Raw genomic sequence first — 25,022 nt, forward strand, 5'->3', positions numbered from 1 at the left:
AGGAAATCTTAGGGTTCCTAAAACAGCTGAATATATAACCAGGGACGAAACAATCTAATTATTCGAAAAGAACTCAGCATAGATAAGTGCCCAATCTTCTCTAAAATCTTCTGTCTGAAACAAAGCAGGATTGCTCTTGAACCAAGAACAAAAACTGAACATTTAATAAGATGGTCAAATTTGGCAGACAGAGCATATACATTAAACCATGGATACACATACACCACAGTCAGACACTACAGCACCAAGACTGGACAGGATAATGATGGCCAGTATACCTTTTAATTACAATTTAAAAGTAGACACTCTTTTGTGATGACATCCCCAAACTCATTTCAAGCATACTTTAATTTCAATTCAGAAATTGAGTAAAGTCTTGACCACCTAATATTCTGCTTGGCCTCCAAGAACTCTTCCTTTTTAAGATGTCCACCCCTGAGCCCACAACTTCAATTTTTATGTATTTATTGACAGTGTTGCCTGATGTGCTAGAGCTAACAGACACCAGATGCTGCTAGGAAGTCTTTTGTGAGAATCCACATTTGAGTCAAGTCTCAGGTCAAGTCAGCATTCGAATGTTCTCCTCTCTTTGTTCAAACCCTCAGCCAGTGGCAGAACAAAGTTCATTTTGATGGAAAAAAGGGAAGACTACAAAATATCAGGATCAGACTTGCAGAGTTTCTGAACTGCAGATTATCAGTGGTGACAGAGATGAGACTCAAGAGATGCAAAACACAAAGTAAAGCATTTCTTTGTTCCTCTATAGAGCAGGGTGATTTATTCATTGTTAATTGTATGGTAAATTTAGCCCTTCTTCTATTCATGAATTGTTTTCACACCAAACCTGATTTCTGCGAATGTCTTCGTTATCAATAGTATGAATGGATTAGGTGAATAATTTTTAACCTACTATTTGCAAACTTTTCTATTCATGGTTTGTTTGTTTGCTGGGGGTGATTGGTACAGTAGACACTTATTACTAGCAATATATCGGTGCCCTTTTATTATGCTGCTCCTAAGCTGCTGTTGCTCTTATGGGGAGTATCATCTGACCAAAGGCCGCCTGCTTTTTCTGATACGTAAAATAGCTACAGTACATGCTAACAATCTATAATTGTAACAATGACATGTATATTTATTATTATTGCTACAGTATTACATTAGTATATATACTGTACATTTTAAACATGTGCTCTGTTCTGCATTTGTAGCTTACTGCCATATTGTATCAAGAAAGTGGTATTGAGTTAGTTATAAAAGTATCAAGTTTTATTTTTATGTTTTAAGACCAATCAGACACCAATCATGACAACAAACAAAATCTCTTGCTCTCACTTGTAAACCTTGTTTGTGCTCACACTTAACTGTAATATGCACTGCAAGTCGCCCTGGATAAGAGCAACTGCTAAGCAAATAAATAATAATACTGTAATAACTTACATTAAAGCATTATTTCACATCAAAGTTTATTCTATTAATACACTAAGTATCAACTTGTCAATTAAGTAAGAATGGATAAACTCACTCGTTTTGGGTGAATGAACGCTGTTAATTTGCTCTGCTGCTTCTGAGTCACAATTTTGTTCTGAAGATGGGATTCAATATCCCAGTGAGAATTGTAGGCCCTGTCACCAATCCCTCTAGCTGTAAAAGGTGCTGAAGTGTGTTCAAAGCTTTCAAAAGCTCAGAGTTTATTGGAGGTGAAACTTCATCAAAATTATGCTCACTCTCTTGATTATGATATGTTTCATCAACACAATCTCATTTCTCTGGCTTTGCAGTAGTTGCAGTGCTCAATAATTCCTCACTGGTTCTCTCTCTGAACATGAGCAAATCCTCATCCACAGCAACAGCAGCGATTAAGTCCTCTTTTTCCATTTTCACTGGAAGTGGAACATTGTTCAGGGAGTGGTCAAACTTTTCAATATCCTTGTCTTCCACACCTTACACTAGCACAAAACATTTGCCTTTCCAGAAACAGCTGAAAATTGTTGTCGGCTTTACATCTTGCCATGCCTTTGCAACAAGATGAACTCAATCTAAGAAGTTTACAGTTTTCAAGACATCAAGAGTGACAATAATCCGGTTTATGATTTTTGATTGGTAATGTCCCTTCATGTGCTTAGTCACACCTTGATCCATAGGTTGCATCAAAGATGTAACATTAGGGGGTAAGAATTTGAGCTGAATGTTAGTGAGAACATCTCCTTGGGGTTGTGGAGCAGTTCTCCAGTAAGAGGCATCTCTTTCAGCTCTGCAAGAGAAGCTGGTGATCCCACTTTTTAGCCAGTTGATTAAAATCTCACCTGTCATCTAGGCATTCATTGAACTGACGTAACTGAGGAGAAATTTACTAAAATCCTTTTGAAAGCATCTGGGAGCTTTGACTTCCCAATCATGAACAGTGAGCATTTGTCATTCCCATCCATGTTGGCACAGATGAGCACAGTTACCCTGTACTTTGAAGCGTTCCCTCTTTCAAGCTATTTTTTTTACATGTCCCCAGTCACAGAGCCCTTTCAGATAAAGTCCTGTTTCATCAGCACTGAAGATGTCAGCCAGGGAAAGCTTTTCAAGAATGTGAGGGAGTTTTTTGCATTGCACTGCTCACCTACTGGTTTGTCCACCGACTATTTTTTTGCATTCTCATTTTTGTAAGCGACTTTGAAGTGTTTCTTCCATCTGTTAAACCACCGTCATTTGCCTCAAAATCATTCAATCCAAGTGAAGCGGCAAGCTGAAGGGCTTTTCCCTCGATTGTGGGTCCAGCAAGAAGTGCTCTCTGTGCCCTCTTCTCCTCGAACCATATAAAAACAGCCTGTTCAACGTCAGGGGCTTTCCCTTCATGCCCACACTTACAGCTGCTATTCAACTGTCCAACTTCATATTTAGCCAAAAGCTTATCCTTCTGCTTCCACATTCTGCAGCAACCTACCTGTGCAACTCCCATTCGACTGCAACTTGGTTTTGAAAAGTCGCTGGAATTTGACAGACTCTTGGCATTTTGTCTATTTCCCCTCCCCCCCAAAAAATGCAAGTAAGCAAAGGCTGAGATGTCACAACATCACAAATGTTCTTATGCGGTGGCTATGCTGCTGTTACCAAGCGGACAATTCACGGTAAGGAAAGAGTTCCCATGGGAAATGTTGCTCAAAAGTCGCAGTTCCTCTTACAAGGTATTGCTGCAAACTAGCTTATACTGTAACATACTTCACATACAATTGCTTTTGCTGTCCAAATCAGTAAAACATTTATGCACAAGCTTAAGTCCATCCATATTCAGCAAAGCATTTAAGCATATGCTTAATTTTAAGCATGTACTGAAGTCCCATTCTTTAATAAAACTTCAACCTATGCTTAAAGTTAAGCATGTTCTAAAAATGGATGGACTACTGAAAGAGGACCTCAATGGATAATAAACTTGTCAAGCTGAAAAATAACAAATGACATACAGTAAACAGCAAATGTTCCTGGGGACTTAAGTGGTGACCAAGGTCAGTAAGGCTTGGCCCTTTAAAAAAAAGGGGAACTATTGGGGGCTGGGGAATATGGGGACAGGGGATTGATGGGATGTGTAGTCCAAAAGGAGTCATATGATAGACATGTTGTGACAGCCCAATCCTTATATAATCAGGAGCTGCTTGTGCTTATGGGGTGAGAGGAGATGGCAGGAGAAACAGCTGACAGGATCCAGGAGAACCCTGCAGGGAGAAGGAAGGGCTGGGAGGCCTAGAATGGTGAGGCCATGTAGGAAGTGACCCAGACAGGAGTGAAGCAAAGATTCAGTGAGAGTCCACATGGCAATTTACAATCTAGGAACTCTGGATTGGAATCAGGTTCCCCTATGCCTCAGTTCCGCCCAGGGGAGGGCAAGCTGATAGCCAGCAGGAAGCAACTGCTGAGTCCAGTGAGGGACTCTAGTGCACAACCTGATTTGTTTTGTTGATTCCCCAAAGGAGAAGGATTTTTTTGAAAAGGTTCAGTCACAGGACTAAAACCCCAAATTGCAGTGAGGCAGCAGATGTAAGCACCACAGTGAAGGAAGCTAACTCTATTACAGGGAGAGATGGACATTCATACCTTTGTTCAAATGTGAAAACAGGAATTTGTGCAAAGAACAGACATTCCCCATGAAGGTTTGCAAAGCGCATATAAAAAGGGGAATGTATATGACTGAATCAAACATTTGAATGAATGTTATTGAACTTTTTTTGCAGTATTATACTATCTAATCCCCTATGAGATGCTGAATATAACAGAGCAGCTGGTTCCCTGCTAATGGAATCTTTTAATAAATTGAATACAAAGGTTTGAGTCACAATACTGTGTCTGTTAATGTAAAGTACTATCTGAAATGAACATACATTTATGTAACAGCCTGCCTGCAGGGGCTGGGGCCTCATCAGGCTACCTGAAAATGCTGAGCAGGACTGCTGAGATCTGCTTGTATTAATTAAGAAATAAATCTCTTTCAAATATATAAGCAGCTCTCATAAACACTGGAGAAAAATAAGTGGGATGTGGTTTTATCAGCCAAGCATTTCTTATGGCGCAGCCTGACCCAGGGAATGTCTCTTGGCTTTCATTAACTAACACAAACTACAATACCACAGAATAAAAATCTTTCTTTCAACCACTTCCACCTATCTACCCTTTATAACTTGTGTAGCCCACTGCTTGCTCAGAGTGGCACTCTGTCCCCCTCTAGTGGTGGCTAGCCAGCTACAGGCTGATGGACCTACTACAGCCTTGGCTAAGAGACTGGTGTCTTTTCAGCTCATGCAGTAGAAGCTCATGCATTTAGCTCCAGAGGTCCCAGGTTTGATCCCCACTGCCAACACCCCTGAGTGGATTGGCATTACAAGTGGTGGTAGGAAGTGTCTAAAGAAGCAAGGCTGCAGTAAGCTTGAGGAATAGCCTGGGCTGTTGCTCCTAAAAGATCAATAAAGGTGGGCAGGTAGTATTTTAGTAGATTTCCCACAAACAGTCGAAATTTGATACAAAGCTCAAACCCCCAGGGGCAGAAACCTCTTCCCACTCATCCTCAGGTGATGAGACATTATGAGGCCATCTAGGCCAGCAGTGCTCAAACTGTGGGTTGGGATCCCAAAGTGGGTCACAACTCTGTTTTAATGGGATCACCAGGGCTGGCGTTAGACTTGTTGGGACCTGTGGCCGAAGCCTGAGCCCCACCATCCAGGGCCAAAGCCAAAGCCTGAGGGCTTCAGCCCTGGGTGGTGGGGCTCAGCTTACAGGCCTGGGGCTGAATCCTTTGGGCTCCTGCTTTGAAAGTAGGTGTTGTAAAATGTCTTATGTAGAATGGTTACCTGCAAACCACTTCCAGAAGGGCACAAGCATAAATGCCTTCTACTTGAACGTGAACCAGACCAAGCAGTCCTTGTGGCAAATCCCTCCAGGTATTAGCAACCCATTGGCAGCACTTAGTGGAGTGTATCTTCCTTTACAACAAGATGCTAACTATGATGCTCCATGATGTAGCAGATAACAAGTTCACTACAGCAAACAGAGTCCTTCAAAGTCCAGTAGGCTTCAGGAAAATAATCAGAACTTCAAAAACATTTTAAAAAAATAGATATAAATAATTTTCTGCTGCAGAACTTCCAGGGGTATAGGGATCCAAGGGGTGCCTCCAAAATGTACCCCTTTACCCCCTGGATTGCTCAGGAGCAGGCAACACTCACCTGTGTGCCCAGGCGCCTGATGTGGTTGACAGTAAAGGAAATCCTGAGTAACCCAGTGGTGATATTGATAGGCGGGAATCCTCTTTCCACCACTCTGCTGCAGTCCTTTTACTTGTAAAGGACACTAAAATTGGTGATGCCTCCATCTGGCTGGGCACAGAAACTTATCTAACTTGCATTTACACTGCCATCATTTACCCCACCTCTGAGTGGACACTCCACTGGATTTCAGAGTTTTAAACACTTGCTTGCATGGATGTGCGTGAAGACCCTGAAGCTGGAGACAGCACTCTGTTGGTCCAGTGTATCAGTTCAGTTAATGTAACAAGGGGCAGAACAATTCTAATTTGGGATCATTCCAAGCTGCACGCTCCAACTGAAGATTAGAGTTGTTTTAACCCAATGTTAGCAACTGTGGGTTCTGGTTCGATGAGAAGACCACTTTGCCTCTTCTCAGACTCAGACAACCCCTTAAAGTCTCTTTGCTGTGCCCCTTCCCTTGCAAGCACCAAACACGGGGGTGGTTACTCACACTGCCTTCACTGCAGGCCCACCTCAGTCAGCTCTAGGCACAGCAACAGCCTCTGCCCTGGCTCCAGTGAAGCCACCAACCACCTCTGAGGCTCCCTCCTTGATCAAAGCACTGACAGGCTCATAGCAGCAGGTTCTGGCTTCCTAGCAGCTCCTTTTACGGGAAGAACTCCACAAACGCAATCTCATTTCCTCTCCAAAATGGAGCCCACTGCATGTTTTCCCTGGGAGAGGAAGTATGTCTCTTTCTCTCTTCCCCAAGGCATCATGGGAATTGTAGGCTCCAAGGCTGGATTGCAGCACTTAGAATCTTTCCAGCTGGAACACTCCCAGTTAAGTTCAGAGGCCCCTCTACTAAAGGGTGTCTACAGTTGATTTACTGTATAATGTCACAAGCCAGTTGTCAAACCTTTTTTCTCAAGGATACCACTGCAATGGACCTCATATAAGAACCTAAATACAACATAAAGAAAAGTAACAATACTTTTATAAATGGTCTGCAAATTTGTTGCCAGCTCCAAAGCCAATCAACCACTCTGGAAGTTACCATTGACTTTTTTATTAGTTTTTCTTTTGTCCTTAGATGGTGTTGCATATGATACCACACCATCTTGATAAAACTGAGGTCAGGTGAAGTGAAAGAGAAAATGAATGTCTGCAAGTTAAAACTGCAGTAGGGAGAGAAAAGATAATGTAAAATATAAGTGAGAAAACAAAAGGAAAATATATCAAGTTGATTACAATACTTATTCACTTTGCTAAAGTCTTGACTCATGTAAGTATTTCCTTCTTTGTAGATGTTGCAGAAGCTATGGTCATTGTTTGAAAAGGCAAAATGCACAAAAAAGCATTTTTAGAAACAGTACACAACGGATATTTGCATTTTAAAATAATGTATACTTTTTTTTCCAACTGAAAAAATTCAAAATTTGGATTTTTTGTGCAACTCTAGTAAACAACCATATCAATTAAGTTTTCTTAATTAGAGTTTTGAATGGTCAGATCCATAGCAAAAAGTAACTTGACTTGGAAACATTTATCCAAGCCAAACCCACTAACAAATGGGACATAAACCATCGTTCTCATTTGTTCCTCAAAACAACACAACAAAAACAAAATGAAACAAAACAAAAACCCATGTTTTACAGTCTCTGCAATACAGTAATTACTCACTTATTGTAGTTATGTTCCTGAAAAATGCAACTTTAAGTGAAACGAATCCAATTTTCCCATAAGATTTAATATAAATGCAGGGGGTTAGGTTCCAAGGACATTTTTGGGGGGCAGACAAAAGGCATTATATAATGTACAGTACTGTACTGTACCGTGGTGGGGAGGTGCCCCTGGCTTACCCCTGGGGCTCAGAGCTAGGGGTGCAGAGTCTGGGAGGGAGTTAGGGTGCGGGAGGGTGCTCAGGGTGGGGTGCGGGGTCTGGGAGGGAGTTGGGGTTTGGGAGGGTGCTCAGGGTGGGGGTGCGGGAGGAGGCTCAGGGCTGGGGCAGGCAGGAGGTGCAGAGCACTTACCTGGGGCAGTTCCTGTTTGGTGCAGGGGGTGTGCAGGTGGCTCTGCGCAGCGCAGCACTGCCCGCATGGCTGTGATTCTGGGAGCTTCCCCCACCACACACCCAGCAGGCAGGGCCACCCGGAAGGAAGGGGCTTTAGGGGCTACAAGGCCCTGGACTAAGGGGGCCCCGGGGCCCTGGCCTGCAGCTCTAAAGCCCCTTTCAGAATGCGGCCCTGCGAGCATGGGCCAGAGGACTCAGGAGGAGCATGGGCAGCCGTGCAGCCAGCCGCCGGAGAGAAGCGGCGCTTTCCCCTTCAAAGCGCTGCTTCTCTCCGGCTGGCTTTGCAGGGGAAAGCGCTGCTTCTTTCCAGCTGCTGGCTGGGCGGCTGCCCCTGCTCCTCCTGAGTGGCACTGCATTCCGGGTGGCCCTGCCTGCCTGGGGAGGGGGGCAGCTTCCCTGCTCCCTCCCTCCCTCCCAGAAAGGCCTAAGCACCGCCAAACAGCTGTTTGGCAGCGGGGGAAGCGCTGGGAGGGAGGGAAGGAGGAGGAGGCGGAGAAGAGGAACTTGTGCAATGCTCCCTGGTAAAGTCAGCCAAATGACATTATAAGGGAGCACTGCACTACTTTAAATGAGTATGTTCCCTAATGGAGCAGCGACGTAACTTCAAAACAACGTTAAGTGGGGGGACATTAAGTGAGGAGTTACTGTATAAGTAAAATGCGGAGTGTCAGTACCTAATGTTGGGAACGCGCTGCCTTGGTGCAGTCTGAGATTTAATTTACCTTAAATATCAGCATAGGATGTTTTGCTCTGCATGAGACAGTGTCCCATACAAGCACTCCAAGTGGCTGGTTGCCCAAGGCTTCTTACATGAACTCTTTTTTCTTATAACACATGTTGCAGTAGTAGCTGCAGTTCCAAAGTGGCTTAATAACATCTGTTAATTATTAGCCTTTTAGAATCACTGGTCAGAAACTGCTTTAGGAAACAAATGCAATTCCCTTTCTGGCATAGTGAATAAAAGAAATGCCATCACCCTCTTTTATTATTGCTTTTAATATGTTTTCTAGTGACATTTTTGACTCTGTTTGAATTTTAATGGAGTTTCACCAAGTGCTTCCATACTGCCTTGCATTCTTCTGATAAATTCACAAGGTCATCTGGGATAATTTGACCTTCATTCATACTTTTCCAGAATCTTGTAAAAAACTAGGGATGAGTGATCTCTTTGTCTGTGTCGTTCATGTCTTTGACTGTGTGATTAAACTATTTGGACAAAAAGGAAAATGAATACATATTTTAAGTTCTACTAACACCACCACAGTAAATAAGTTCAGGCATTTTAGTGCATACTAACACAAATATGGAAGCCCAATGGATTATTTATAATGCCTTAAGACCAGCTCCAGTGATAAATACTTCCATCTCCTTCAGGGACTGTACAGTCTCATCAATCCTGCCTTCTATAGTGCTGTGCTTTTTGGCTATTTTGTAATTCTGGTCTCTAGTAGATGGACAGTGCTCTCTAAGCAACCTCTTCTTGACAGCTCTGTAACTCTGGGAAAACACAGTTACTTTCCTGTATTGTAACTGTTGTTTTTAAAGATGTAGTTCACATATATATTCCATTGAGGTGTGTGTGAACCCAGTGTGTGCTGGAGCTTTCTGTAGCAGTACCTGTTAGGGCAGCACAAGCAGCCTGCATGTCCTTGTGGCTCCTCCCAAGGTGATATAAGAGCAGCACTGCCCTAACCACGCTCAGTTTCTTTAAGCCAGAAGACACCGGCGCAGAGGGTCTCAAAACTCTAATGCACAGGGGATGGAGGATAGGTCATAGAAAATCCACGTGAACCATGTCTCAAAGCACAACAGTTACAATACAGGTACATAACCATTTTGCCATTATTTGATGGGTTGCACATGTGTATTCCACTCAAGTGACTCACAAGTAGTACTGTTAAGAGGTGAGGCTTGGAGATAACTTACAAAGCATCTGCAGAATTACTTTCCCAAAGTTTGCATCAGATCTTTAAGTAGTCAAGATGGTGTAATGGTTAGTCAACATACTCATGGAGGACCAAGTTACAGCCCTACAATTGTCCAATATGGGGACATCCCTCAAAAACTCGGCAGTAGCTTGAGCCCTTGTTAAATGGGTCGACGGTCACTGCAGTGGAGGGGTGTCTGCTACCCCACATACTGTTGTGATGCAGGAAGTAATTCATCTGGAAACTGTGATAAAACTCCCTCATCTTTAGTTCTGTCGGCATAAAAGAGACAAAGAAACAAGAAGATAGCCTAAAAGGATTTTGTCCTGCCCAGATAGAAGGCCAGTGCTCACTTTACATACACAGCATGAAGCCACTCTTCATCTCTATTTGAATGTGTCTTTGGGGAAAAATACACATAGCTGTGCAGTTTGGTTCTGATGAAATGATGATACTACTTTTGTTGAAAACGTAGGAACTGTCGGTACTCCATCTGAACCAAACTATATAGTTTTACCTCTAATCTTCTGGCTGACATAATTTCAATGAAAAAGAATGTCTTCTGACAGGCAAAGAATAGGTTGCCAAAGGGTTGAATGGAGGACACATCTGAGTCACTAATACAGTGGAGGTTCCCAAAGAGGAATCAAGTCTTTTACAGGAGGAAAAACTTAAACGATGCCTTTTAAAAATCTAACAACCTTGGGATTGGAAAAAAATGGCTTCCCTTGAATGCAAAGATGGATTGCCGAGACCACAGCTAAGTGAACTCTCAGGGAACCCAGAGAAAGGACCAAGGATTTAAGGTGTAGCAGGTACTCTGAAATGTCCTGAATCTTAGCATCTGTTGGCTGAATTCTCTGACCAGTGGACCAGATCAAGAAATGTTTCCATTTAGCTAAGTAGGTGGACCTAGTGGACTGCTTCCCACTATTAAGTAGTATCTCCTGAACTGCAACTGACAAGTCCTTTGTTACTTGATCCAACCAGGCAGCAGGCATGCCGTGAGACACAGGCTGCTCAGATCTGGGTGCCACATTTGTCCACACTGCAGAAATCCCAGGTGGAGCAACGGGGTTGAATCGAGAGACTGAAGATCTGGAAATCAGCAGTGTCTTCACCACAGTGGTCAATGAGGATTATCTTGGCACTACCTTGTTTCAATAGAAGTATGATCTGATGAATGAGCGGAATAGAGGGGAATGCATACATGAGCTCTGGTCCTCAGCTCAGCAGAAAGGCATCAGTTAGTGCGCCTCAGTTATAACCTATTCAAGAAGAAAACTGATATTCCTTATTGTCTTTCATTGTAAGTGGACTTGCAGAACACCCCAGGCCTTGAAGATAGTTCCCTAGTACAATGTTCTTTAGCAACCATTTGTGATTCCCAGAGAAACTCCTGCTGAGACGCTGTCAGCTGATTCTGGGAGCAAGCAATAGGAGCAATGCCTTCTTTGATGCAAAAGTGCTGAAGTTTCATCACTTCCTAACAGACCTGAATGGACTATGCCTCTCCCTGTCTGTTCAGACAGTACACTGAAGTTGTATTGGTATTGTCAGTGAGCTTCTGGACCAACAAGTCTGTGCGATAAGGGAGAAAAGCATAGCAAGTGTGAATCATTCAAAGTTCAGGAACACTGATACGAAGAGCCACATCTTGCTCGGTCCACAAAGCTTAGATTTGCAAACCCCCAAGTATGCAGCCACCTAATCAGAGAGGCATTGATAATGATTGTCTTGATTGGAATGAGATGAGCAAATGCTATGCCTCCTTATACACCAGGGGTCGGCAACCTTTCAGAAGTGGTGTGCCGAGTCTTCATTTATTCACTCTAATTTAAGGTTTTGCGTGCCAGTAATACATTTTAACATTTTTAGAGGGTCTCTTTCTGTAAGTCTATAATATATAACTAAATTATTGTTGTATGTAAAGCAAATAAGGTTTTTAAAAGGTTTAAGAAGCTTCATTTTAAATTAAATTGAAATGCAGAGCCCCCTGGGCTGGTGGCCAGGACCCGGGCAGTGTGAGTGCAACTGAAAATCATCTCATGTGCCGCCTTCGGCGCCTGTGCCATAGGTTGCCTACACCTGATATACACTGTTCTAATACATCCACCACTCTAGGAAACACAGGACTGCAGGAGAACCCAAACCAATTTGTTCAATTGAGAGACTAGCTTCTGCCATCATTGAAGGATGCATGGTCATAGCCTGATATGCAGAGTCACGTAAATACATGAGACCAGGTGGCCTAATAGCCTTAAACATACCTGGACTGTGATGGTGGGGTGGCACAACTAGCAAATTGTCTGAAACCTGTCTTGAGGGCAAAAAGCCACCAATTTTGTAGAATCGAATAGAGCCCCAATAAACTCAATCCCCTGTGTTGGAATAATGAGGACTTCCCCTTGTTCAGCATGAGTATCAAATGACTGAAGAGATGGATGATGACCTGGACATGGCAAAGAACTCAAAGTTCAGATCTGCCTGGCGCTAACTAATCTCCATCTAAGGGAAAATGTGAATTCCTTTCCTCCTCAAGAATGCCACCACCATGACGATGTACTTGATGAATACACCTGGGGCCAAGGACAGGCCAAAAGGAAGTACTGTGTATTGATAATGTCAACTTGCCGTTACAAATCTCAAACTTCCTATGACTTAGCAATACTGCCACATGGAAACAGGCATCCTGTAAATCTGGCTTCAAGGCTAAGCTTGATAAGTTTACGGAGGGGATGGTGTGATGGGGTAGCCTAATTTTGGCAATTAATTGATCTTTGATTATTAGCAGGTAAATATGCCCAATGGCCTGTGATGGGATATTAGATGCAGTGGGATCTGAGTTACTACAGAGAATTCTTTCCTGGGTGCTGGCTGGTGAGTCTTGCCCACATGCTCAGGGTTTAACTGATCGCCATATTTGGGGTCAGGAAGGAATTTTCCTCCAGGGCAGATTGGCAGAGGCCCTGAAGATTTTTCACCTTCTTCTGCAGCATGGGGCTCGGGTCAGTTGCTGGAGGATTCTGTGCGCCTTGAGGTCTTTAAACCACGATTTGAGGACTTCCATAACTCAGACATAGGTTAGGGGTTTGTTATAGAAGTGGGTGGGTGAGATTCTGTGGCCTGCATTGTGCAGGGGGTCAGACTAGATGACCATAATGGTCCCTTCTGACCTTAAGTCTATGAATCTATGAGGGCAGCAAACCAGTCTTTGTGGTTTAGGCAGGGAAGGATTGATGCCAAGGAAACCATGCAAAATCTTATAGATCTGCTATACTTGTTGAAATTTTGAAGATTGAGTATGGGTCTCAGATCCCCTTGGACTTGGGGATCAGAAAGTATTGTGAACTCCTTTGCCTGATATTGAAGGTGGATTTCTTCTGGGGCACCTAGAGTGAGCAGAATCAGAACTTTCTGAAGGAACACAGCGTTGTGAGATGGGGATGCAGAGGCTAGAGTATCCCAGTCTCTCGGTGCTTAGAACCCATTTTTGAGTTATGATTTCCTGAGCACTGAAAAACTAGGATAATCTGTTCCCAAAGGGTTAGGGGGAGAAACAGGATGATTGCTGGTGGCTGTATTGCTATCCTTGAGGGAGAAATAAAATCTGGTGTTTCCCCAAAGATGACCGAGAACAAGCTGGTTGATTCGAGTCAGAGCTGGAGGACCTCCATCTCTGTGACGTGTGCCTCTTCCTCAAAAAGTCATGCTGCTTCAGAGGATATCCAGACTACCTGTAATACTGCTGAGAGTATTGTTGGGGTCCTATACTGCTATCTCTTGGGGGCTGGAGTATAGATCCCCAATTAACGAAGTGTAGCACAGGAGTGTTTAAATGAGTGCAAACTCTCATCGGTTTTGTCAGAGAACAAAAACTGACCAGCAAAATTGAAGTCCTCTATGGTTTGCTGGATGTCAGAGGCTATAGCAGAGTTTTGTAACCAGAAGCTTCTTCTCATTGTTATTGCAGACGCCATTCCAAAAAACAAGCATCTGCCACATTGAGCACCAACAGGAGTGATGTATTGGCCACCAAGTGGTCTTCTGCCAGGATGAACTCCTCCCTTGTATCTTCAGGCAGCCTATCAGTAAGCATTGCTTCTCAGTTTACAGAATTATATTTTGCTAACAGTGGTTAGCTATGCACATCTGGAGAGAGGAGATGAAATAAGTTAAGTCTCTTGGATTCTTTGGGAGCTGATTTGAATCTCCCTGTCACAACATCTCATTGGCAGCTGTGACCACAAGGAAGTATGGGGCAGGGTAGAAATAAAAACACTTGAAGCCTTGCATTGGAATGTGATATCATTTCTCCGTGCACTTGGCTGCAAGCACAAAGAAGGCTGGCATGTGTCACAAGGCCTTCCAGTTCCAAAAGAGCTTCATTAATAGGCAAGGCTACTCTCCCATGGGCTGCTGCCTGAACAAGGTCCAAAAGCTTGGACAAGCTCAACTTCTGTGCCTAACAATTCAGCCATCCTCCTCAATAGGTCCTGATAAGATTTAAAATCCTTTGAAACTAGGGAGGAGGAACCTGAGGCCATTGAGCCATCGAACAATGAAGACAACAGATTAACTGGGGTCAGTGGGTCCTCTTGTGGCACAACCTGCTCCTGCAGATACTACAACTCTCTTTAATATGTCCCTTGCTGAGACACAAAAGACAATGCATGAGGGTGGATGTCACTATTTAAAATAGACACCCCACATGATGGGCACTGCTTAATGACAGACGAGAGTGCATGCCACTGGAGCCTCACACCAAAACTTACTGACTAAAACAAATAAAACAGTAAAGAAACCAGATACTGAGCACTAACTACTAACTAACCAACTATTAACTAAGAAAAAAAGGCAGGAATCTAACTTGCTGGCTGCATAGACAAAAAACCCTGAGGTAAACCACACAGGGAGCGCAGACTCAGGAGATGGTTGGTGAGAAGGAACTGAGGGTGATGCCCATATGTAGCCTCTGGAGGCACAGGGCATGTGCACCGCTCCAACAGGCACTGCTGCAGAAAGCTCTCCAGTTCTGGCACACCAGGTGCGCAGACTGCTAAGTGGAACCCACATGTGCAGCCATTCGAAGAAGAATGAGAAATGTTTTACCTCCTTCTCATGCATTATAGAAGGACCAATGGCACAAGCAGCTTATTATTACATAAATTTCAGCAACCGGCAGAAGGGCTTTTTCCCTACCCACACCCAAGTTCATAAACTTTTCAGAAAATCTTCATAATGAGCATTGCCAGAGTCTTGACAAGGACAGTATGAGTGAAAATGCCATGTGGGATTACAGTACTGTGAGAAAACAAAACTTTGCAGCAAGGCACTGACAGCTGACAAAAACAGAAATAATCTCAGTGGGTAAAAAAAAGCCATGAAAATTGTACCCTTGTGAAAATTTAATTCAACATAAAGTCAAGTTTATTAAAGAGATTAACATCAATAGTATGACTCATCCAACTTTCTATTGTATGCTTTGCTAGTGTACTGTACTAAGGGTGGCAGAATAAACTGTGATGTGTTATTTGTGCTACATTCTACTTTGTTTTATTGTATCTGAACATACAACCTTTCCTTTTGGCCTTTGCTTTGATCACAAACATCACTTGGAAGTAATCAATAACACCAAAAATAAAGAAAAATGAGGACGGATAGCCTAATTACCAATAAGGAAATAGAGGTGGGCATGTTACCAGCAGAGGAAAACAAGGAAGTTAGTACTATTGACAGAATGTAAAAATCAGGAAATAAAAACCAATGACCCGTTGTAAAAATTAAGACCAAAGATACTAGAAAACCACTCAAGATAATGAGCAACAAAAAATACCCTTAATTGGCAATATGGCTGATGCAGCTGCTAACAGGAATTTTACTCATTCTGAAATGAATTATAATTGATATATTGTACAATCTTTCAGGTAAAATCTGTGTGGCATGTTGCTATGCCAGTAACAAAGGGTGCAGTTTGATCCTGTTCTTTTCATGGTAGATGTAGCCTTAGCTGATGCAGAGATAGTTAGGAGTGCTGCTGAAGGACAGGGCAAAACTGGAAATTATAACTGCTCATGGAGCAATCTTTTGGAGCAAGTTAAGACCTTCTTTGAGTATTTCTGGACCATCTGTGTGATCTTGAATGAGCAAGTTTCCTTTATGTCTGTATTGAATGAAAGGGACATGATATTCTGTACGGCACACAGGAAAGCAGTATTAACCATGCAAATGATCATCATTATAACTGACACAAATGGGTTGGAAGTGTGGACCTTGATAGCTACAGTAGAAAACAAAGACATCCCTCTAAACCTCATTATAAGAATAATAGATTGGGTAAACATGGATAAAACTAATCTGGCAGAACTGTCATAACAATGGACACACAAACATTTCTACCAAATGAAGAGTTATAATTGGTTCTGTTTGTCCAGTTCTTTATGCACAATGAATACACCAGTATTTGCAAAGGATGGGGAGAGCAGGGAGGAAGTATGACAAGCACTGAATGTGTGTATTGTATGTATCTGTTGTAGATATTTTTAAGGTGCCCATGGTTCCTAATTGCCAAGAATATTAGACGAGAGCTCAAACTGATGTGAGAGCAAGCAGGCAGATAAACATCTCTGTGTGTTTTTGTGGGGTTCCTGAACCAGTTTTAATAGTGACATACCCCTTCCTTCCCTACCTGGTATTTAATATGCATATTCTACACCAGTATCTTTCAATGCACTAAGCAGGAGACAGTCCAAATTTCATGCATAAGATTTCCCTTAGGGGAAAATACTGCATGCCCCTTTACAAGGATAAAATGCAGCAGAAATGCCAACATGTCTAGGATGGTGGGCTCCAGATAGAGAGATCAGGTGCAGAGAAATCCTGTACCAAAACAAGCTCAGTGGTGGCTCTCTGCACAAGAGCATGGGGATGGCAGATAGATCATAAGCAAGTTAGAGAGTGGTGGGGTCTGGCAAAGAGTCCACAGACAGTGGAGATCCATCAGTTCCAAATCCTGCAGGGAGCTGGGAGACAGTAAGTAGTCACTAGGTACCTGGCTTCACAGTTGCCCCACATCATACTCACAGATGAGGAAGGATTCCATCTCTCCAGCTCTTACAAAGTTGCTCTGAGCAAAGACCAATGACTTAGGCTTTGCTTGCAAGACAATGATTTAGCCCTTAATGAAGGGCAAGCTAGGATGCTGCAAGCTATATTTGTCCATTCCCATCCTCTTATTACATGCAACCAGGCATTGACTGGTGTTCACATCAGTAGGAGGCAGCTGGACAGGAAATAAATCCACAGGCTATTTTGGGGTCCTGTAAGGGTGTATAACAAATCATGCCAACATACATTTTGGAACAATTTAAAATGAAGATTAAAATTACAAAGCTTTCCTGCTTTTATCTCTGTCTCCAAAACAGATGTGTTTATTCACTTATAACACACAAAGAAGTTTGTTCAAGTTACTGTTCTTCATTTTGTTCAAAGTTTTGTTAATTCCAATTAAGCCATTCAGAAAACAGATTCTCCCTTTTCAGCCTTTCTGTCACTTTAGAGTGAGTGTAGGGATTATCTCAAGGAAGAGTCACTAATCATTACTGGAGCCATACTAGATTTAGTTGTTAAATGAAACCAGAGCAGTTCAAATAAAGTACAGGAATTAATTAGGAAGTTAGGAATTTCTCCTTATCTGATGGAAAGTTAACCCCTAGCAAGTTGGGTGCCTAATGCGCTTTTATCCTGTAATGTTCTGTGATGCATTCAAATGTATGGTAAATTATTCCTCAGCCATTAATGATTTACACTAGTGCAGTGGTTCTCAAACTGTGAATTGGGACCCCAAAGTGGGTTGTGACCCCATTTTAATCGCCAGGGCCAGTATTAGACTTGCTGGGACCCAGGACTGAATGGGCAATGGGGCTCGGGCTGCAGCCCCTTCTCCCCCAACCTGGGGTAGCAGGGCTTGGGCTCTGATCCCTCCCCCACACACCCGGGGTCACGTAGTAACTTTATTGCAGAAGGGGGGCCGTGGTGCAATGAAGTCTGAGAACCCCTGCGCTAGTGTGAACCATGTCTACACTTGTGGAGGTACACCAATGGCTAAAATTTCAGCATAGACAAGGTTGAAGGCCCAGACACACGTGGTTTGCAGAGGGGACATAAACTTCCTTTAGATGCTTCACCAAAACACTGCTACATATTCACTGGCTCAGGATGTGCTCTGCCTGGATAAGAACTGCAGGATCCGGCCTGAAACATACTAATCTAAATTTTCTGTACCACACAGTACCAAAACCCACAGAAAACAATGACGCTACTCTACACCACGGACTGTTGCTCCTTTGCCACACACATTTCTTGGGTCCACTCTCATTCAATTTTTACTGTACCTCTATGTGAAAGCTTCTCTAAGATGATCCTTAGGTGCTGAAGAATGGGGGGTGAAATTTCATATTTATAGACATCTATCACCGGAACCCGCTGACATCTCCCAAATGCTCCATCTGCAGAAAAAGAAAGGGAAAGGAAAAGAAAAAAATATTTCTCATTCTCTGAAAGGAAGAAACACATGATGAGATGTGCACTTGCAATATGTCCTAATTATATACTGCAGGAACTCTTTAGAACACAGTTTTAAAAAGTCATCAAAGGATTACTGGAATTTTGAAGTATTCATGAAGCAGTGCATTTTCTATCAGAATAAATAATACTGGAAGAAAATTATCCTGGTAGAGGCGGGAGGGAGGATCTATTGTAGATTATAAAGTTATAAGACTATACTTTCAAAAAAAAGTAATTTCAGACTTCTGGCTTCCAAATCTTTTGATGTAAGGCTTCTTTTCTGACAACTGTGTATGTGTGAGGAAATTAATGTTCAGCGTTTCAAACTTTCCAGATGAAAAGCAAAGCACCCAGAAAATATAAATATTAATTTTCAGGAATTATGAGGATTTGTTGAAATATTTTTAATGTCGGAACTGTGTGCTAGGCATTGGTAAATGCATGCTGAATCCATAATGCCCAGCAAAGGCTCATTTCAAGTAGTACCCTCTAATGAATGCAGTAAAAGACAACTGCTCACAGAACAATGATATATTAATGGAGCCTAATTTATTTAGCTCCATTCTATTTGTCTAAAATGACAAGACTCTTCTCATGAATGTCTTTTCAAATCACACCTTCTAATTAATTTAGGTCCTAATTAGTCTTTATTTAGAGAATTGTTCATTTTGAGACGAGCTTCCAGTGTATGTGTGGGAGGAAGGGGGGAGTTCAAACCTTCAAATTACCTTTCTCTCATTCATATAAAAGACTAATTCAGAGTGTTGGTGCTTCACATACACTCTGACCATCTGCAGTTTTAGGTTTCAGAGAAAAAAAGTGATTTCATTTATTGTTCAGTACAGTTTTGCTTTACAGAGTGATCCAAAGGAAGCCATTCAGATGCAACACATTTAATTAGAAAAATATTCTGCATAGTGCTGGTTTTAACTCAGTAATTACTGCATGTCTGATATCACATTTGTGTTTAAAAAGAACAGCTTCATCTGATTAGCAAAAAAACCAACATCAGGTATTAATTTGCAAGCATCCATTCACTTCTATGGAACTTTGCAGAATCAAAAGAATATAGAGAGAAGCAACTGACCCAGTTGCTCTCAAAAGATGAATAATGCTCACATGACAGTCTAGAAAACAAGCAAGTATGTGGCGTAGAAGAAAAAATTTAGTATTACCTTCATTATTCCATGTAAATAACTAATTGAAATAAACTGAAATTTATTTTCCAGTGTCCTTTTCAACCCTCTCTAACCCAAAAATGCCAAATAGGATTAACCCACATTAAAAATTCACCTCTTCATTCAATTTTTATTTCTGAAAATTATTTTTTAAGCTAAAATTTCAACAGGAAGGCACATAAACAGGTATGACGTCTGGATCTCACTTTGAAATCCTGACGCAGTTTGAAATAGTCACAGTATCAAACTTCTTTAAAAAAATCAAGAATTATCAATTTATAGTAAATACATTATGATCAAATAAGGCTTTGATTCATCAAGGAACTTAAGCATATGCCTATCTTCAAGAACATGGATAGTCTCATCGAAGTCAACGGGATTATTCACATGGTGAAGATTAGCATGTGCTTAAATACCTTGCTGAATTGAGGCATAAAACCAAGTGGTTACAAATAACTAGGCTACAAATCTCAATGGTTTAGAATTAAGAAACCCACATTAAATAATACAAACAATTAAGGTATTGGGAGTATTTTATTCTATGTTAGTTTTAAATTCAGCTGATTAAAAAACAAATTCACCTGAGTCAAGAATCTAGAACACACTTTGTATTTAATTCCAATTACACCATTTTTACATAATATTTTAAGAGTTGTTGTCTGAAAAGCTATTTCTTCTGCAAGTTCTAGAATTTAAAAGTTTACTTGATACACTTATCTCTTTCTAAACTTGCATTTGGGCTGGCAACTTTCATGCAAAGTCTTCAGTTTGATGCCACTGGAAACAATGAAGATAGTCAAACTCGAAAATTAAGGATTAGGTCCAAAGTCTGATCTGAGGTATGCGCCAAGAACCTAAATGAAGTTATAGGAACAGCATAGGCAAGATATCTGAATCAGCCAATTATTTGGTCCTTCCACTTGAAATGCTGACATAATACGAATTAAAGGGGTACTCCTGGGTGTCACTGGAACCAGAACTTCCATTAATTACAATAGGAGAAGAGAGATGGGAAGAGAATAACATGCTACTACTATAGCTGGTAAATGGCATCTCTAAAAAGGCTCCCTCCGAGGCATGGCATACCCATTTTTGTGGCATTATGATCTTTACCTGCTACTGCCTGTTACATTGGTCTGTAAGCACCTTTCCAGGTCAATTGTACCTATCTACTTCCAGATGTTGTAATAAGTTATTCTATTGTGTTAGTATAAGAGCTCCCTCTAGAGTGGCAAAGTTACTACACTTGTGTAATAAATGCTAAATTGTGACAACAATAGGAAATGACTTGAAGTTGTGATTAAATGCAAACAAAATGGGAAAGACCTTCAGAGTTAAATTTTAAGGAATTTTTTATGTATGATGGATAAAGTTCAAAGCATGAATTGTGATTTAATAAATACAGAGTTAAAGGAAAAACACTGTAGGCTTATAACACCAATGTGTTTATACAAAATTTTGCAAAAAATATGTACGCCAAGAAATAACGCAACTCAGGAAAGACATCCACTCCACACGCATGTCAGAATAAAGAAACATTGAGACAACAGATCAATATAAATATATGATTATCATTAAAATACTATAATTTGTCAAGCATTGCCACCAGTAGTATCCCTTTATCACTGTAAAAACAACGAGGAGTCCGGTGGCACCTTACAGACTAACAGATTTATTTGCCCAAATAAATCTGTTAATCTTTAAGGTGCCACCGGACTTCTTGTTGTTTTTGTGGATACATACTAACACGGCTACCCCATGATATTTATCATCGTAGTTTCCCCTATACTTATATCAGGAATATCTGTGTTAAATGCACGACACATGTTGATTTTTAGGTGACTTCTACTTCCAGAGGAATGATTCCATCCAAATAGATGGAAGGATGCTTTCTATTGTATTTAGCTGTGAAAGATTTCACTAGGAACTGAACATAAACTCTTAAAAGCCATTGTTTAAAAGCCATTGTTTAAAAGCCATGGTCTAGAAGAACTCTTAGAATACAAAGACTGCTGCTGAGATTACAAAAGTACCAAATTAACCAAAGTCATGCACCAGGTAAGATCTTTGTTATGGCAGATGCGCTATCTAGGGCACATTTTTTCGGAGCATAGAATAGCATGGAATATGATATAGAAACACAAGTACCTATGCTTATTGAACACCTACCATCCTCTCTTGATAAAATACAGAAGGTGGCACACAAAATTGTGATGATGACAAACTACAAGTTCTGGAGGGATGACTCTTGAGGGAAGGCAGGAGGCAAAGGGAGAAATCTCATCCCTGGCTTATTATTACTGGTCTGTTTATGATGAATTAGTGTACTTTGGTGATGCAATTCTTACAGAAAAATGGAGGTTCCATTCACCACTGAGGAAAGAAATGCTACGTTGCATTCATGAGAGATATCTGGGTACTGAATTATGTGAAAGCAGGGGCGGCACCAGGCACCAGCACAGCAAGCACGTGCCTGGGGCGGCAAGCTGTGGGGGTCAGCCTGCCGGTTGCTGTGAGGGCGGCAGGCAGGAGGCTTTCAGCAGCGCCAGGAGGTCCGCCAGTCCCGCGGCTTCGGCGGCAATTCAGCAGCGAGTACTCCGAAGATGCGGGACCGGCAGATCACCCGCAGGCGTGCCGCCGAATCCGTGTGACCAGCGGACCGCTGCAGGTGCGCCACTGAAAGCCGCCTGCCTGCCGTCCTTGGAGCGGCAAAAAACAGAGCCGCCCCTGTGTGAAAGGGCCAGATATGGTTTTGTAATGTTACTTGTGTTAAAATGTTTCAATCACAATAAGCTAAACAATCATCATCACAGTCTCACCAGGTACCAAAAAAAGCTTTTGGCAAAATCTACTGAGTGCCCTTTTTCCCCTTGAAGGCAAATCTATTTAGTGGCAGCTGACTCATTCAGTTTATTTTAAGCAAAGTCTCCTAAAATATACCCTGAGTGAAATAATGATTCACCATGTGAATTTTTTCTTCACAAAATGTAAGCAATTCTTGATTAAGTGTTTTTAGATGATTATCCACTATATACCCAGGTGAAGTTCAAAGCTTTTGTAGAGCATTTGAGTTCTGAGCTTGTTACACTGAGCCTAAAGTAACCACGGTAAAATGAGCTATCAGAAAAAACTGTTCAAACCATCTAAAACATACTCAGAAACACAAGAGATGGATTAATCAGGTTCCTTCTTTGACTATCCTTGTGTACAGAAATACATCCCAAGAAGCCATCCTGAAATCACTCTTCACTTACTAACAGCTAGACATCTAAAAATTGTAATTAGTTAAATCAAACACTGAGTCTCTAAAGATGATGAGAGTTCATAAATAGATATAGTAAAGCAATTATGACAGGTTTTTGCACACAGGATTCTGTATAGCACCAGTAAAACTGACCAAAGTATTGTTACATCCACTTCATTGCGGCTGAGCAAAGCTATGAGCACGAGCAGAGGCCTGGAGTCAGTCTGTGTCTCTCCCTTATGTAGGGACCTAACAAATTCTACGTCCATTTTGGTCAATTTCATGGTCCTAGGATTTTAAAAATTATAAATTTTATGATTTCAGCTATTTAAATCTGAAATGTCAGTGTTGTAATTGTAGGTGTCCTCACCCAAAAAGAAGTTGTGTGGGGATTGCAAGGTTATTGTAGGGGGATTTGTGGAACTGCTACTCTTACTTCTGCGCTGCTGCTGGCGGCAGCGCTGCCTTCAGAGGTGGGCAGTTGGAGAGCAGTGGCTGCTGGACAGGAGTCTAGCTCTGAAGGCAGAGCCACCGCCAGGAACAATGCAGAAGTAAGGATGGTATGGTATGGTTGTGCCACCCTTACTTCTGCACTGCTGCTGGCGGGGTGTTGCCTTCAGAGCTGGACACCTAGCCAGCTCTCTGGCCACCCAGCTCTGAAGGCAGCACAGAAATGAGGGTGGCAATAACATGACCCCCTTAAAATAACCTTCAGACCCCCCTGCAACTTCCTTTTGGGCCAAGACCTCCAATTTGAGAAATGCTGTTTTCCCTCATGAAATCTTTATAGTATAGGTAAAAGCACACAAAAGACCAGATTTCATAGGTGGGGGGAGACCAGATTTCACGGTCCAAGATGCTTTTTTCATAGCCATGAATTTGGTAGGGCTCTATCCTTATGCCTTCATTTGATTGAAAAGCTTACATTCCTCAGTAATTGATTACTTAGGTCTCCATGGCCAGCAAGGAAATATCCAAATCGTACTGACAAGTGAATGAATTTTGCAAGCTCTAAAATCAGGCACTTCATTGTACATGTGAAGCAATTCCTTCAGCTGTTATGCCTGTAATGGTCAGGCAATTAGAAGGCCTTCCAGATAGAGTGGTTAAGGCAGTTAGAATGTATAAGTGGACCAAGGCCCATAACTTCCTTACTATAATTATCTGATGTTATAAAGTTACAATGTGTGTAAAACTGAAGTTTGTACCTGTGTATTATTTACAGTAGATACAACTAAATACACAAACCCATATACAGTGATGTTATGCATGTGACAAGAAGTATTTATCAACTTAATTATCTCACCTGCACTCGGTCCATTAATCAAAGGACTTATTCTACCACTACAAACCTTCAAGCAGTTTCAAACAGCTGCCATTTTTTACTAATTCTATCTGCCAGAAACATAGATTTGTTTTTGTTTTTCCCCCTAAATGTGGAATTTCCCCCAAAAATGTACTGGATATTGTTGCAGGGACATTGATGTTAAATCCTGGACTAAAGACAAACCAAAGGCCTGATATCGCATGACTACATGGTTAGAAACAGAACTTTTATACAACTGGAAATGAGAGATCATTAGACTTCCACTGGGACACATAGTACCTGCTTGTAGACATGGAAGTCTCAAGATATTGGACTTTAAGGTCATAAATTTTCTATGCAGAGAACAGCTATTATAGGAAACTTATTGACATTATTAAAATATATATTATTTTTCTCTCCCTTTTGAATTCTGTACAGTAATGTGCATGTTTTCAAAGCTGTTTTGAAAAGGACTCAATTATGCTTTCTAGAACAGTACATTAACCTTCCATGTCAATGGCTTTTTATTTCAGAAGACAGAGAACCTACAATCCATATTCAAGATTTACATGCATGGTACACAGTAAACAACATTCTTATAATGTTCCATTTATTAAAAACATTTTGTTCTATAGAGAACAAAACATATTTTGTACATCCATTTTTAAGTACACTTCACAAGAGAGGTGCATCTAACACCAATTAAACAATAATAGGTTCTACATTGGTATCCCCCATGCAATGTTTTGAAAATTTAAACCATGATTTGAAAAAGAAAATGCTTAAAAGTCTCATACCAATACTTCTTCAGAATAACTCATGATTACAATCTCCAAAGCTGCCTGCCGCACCTGCAGAATTTTAACATACAGTGCTCTCCAGAGAATGCTGACTTCCTACAAGCACCTTTCCATGTTAAACTTTTAAAACTGGTTTATCATTTTACTCCGCTTTTTCTAGGTTTAGCCTCGTGCATCCTCAGTAGTCCTGTTTTACTTCTATTT

General features: G+C 41.5%; 1 protein-coding gene across 1 annotated transcript in view; it reads right to left on the reverse strand.

The window, feature by feature from the left end:
* The window catches only part of PTPRN2 (protein tyrosine phosphatase receptor type N2), a 940,168-nt gene that overhangs the window by 651,167 nt on the left and 263,979 nt on the right, over window positions 1-25,022 (reverse strand). The window contains exon 3 of the mRNA XM_039523677.1: window positions 18,119-18,232. Within this exon, the coding sequence (XP_039379611.1) occupies window positions 18,119-18,232 (114 nt within the window). The remainder of the gene's footprint in view (window positions 1-18,118; window positions 18,233-25,022) is intronic.

The sequence above is a fragment of the Mauremys reevesii genome, linkage group 2 (genome assembly GCF_016161935.1).
Source record: "Mauremys reevesii isolate NIE-2019 linkage group 2, ASM1616193v1, whole genome shotgun sequence".
NCBI lineage: Eukaryota > Metazoa > Chordata > Testudines > Geoemydidae > Mauremys > Mauremys reevesii.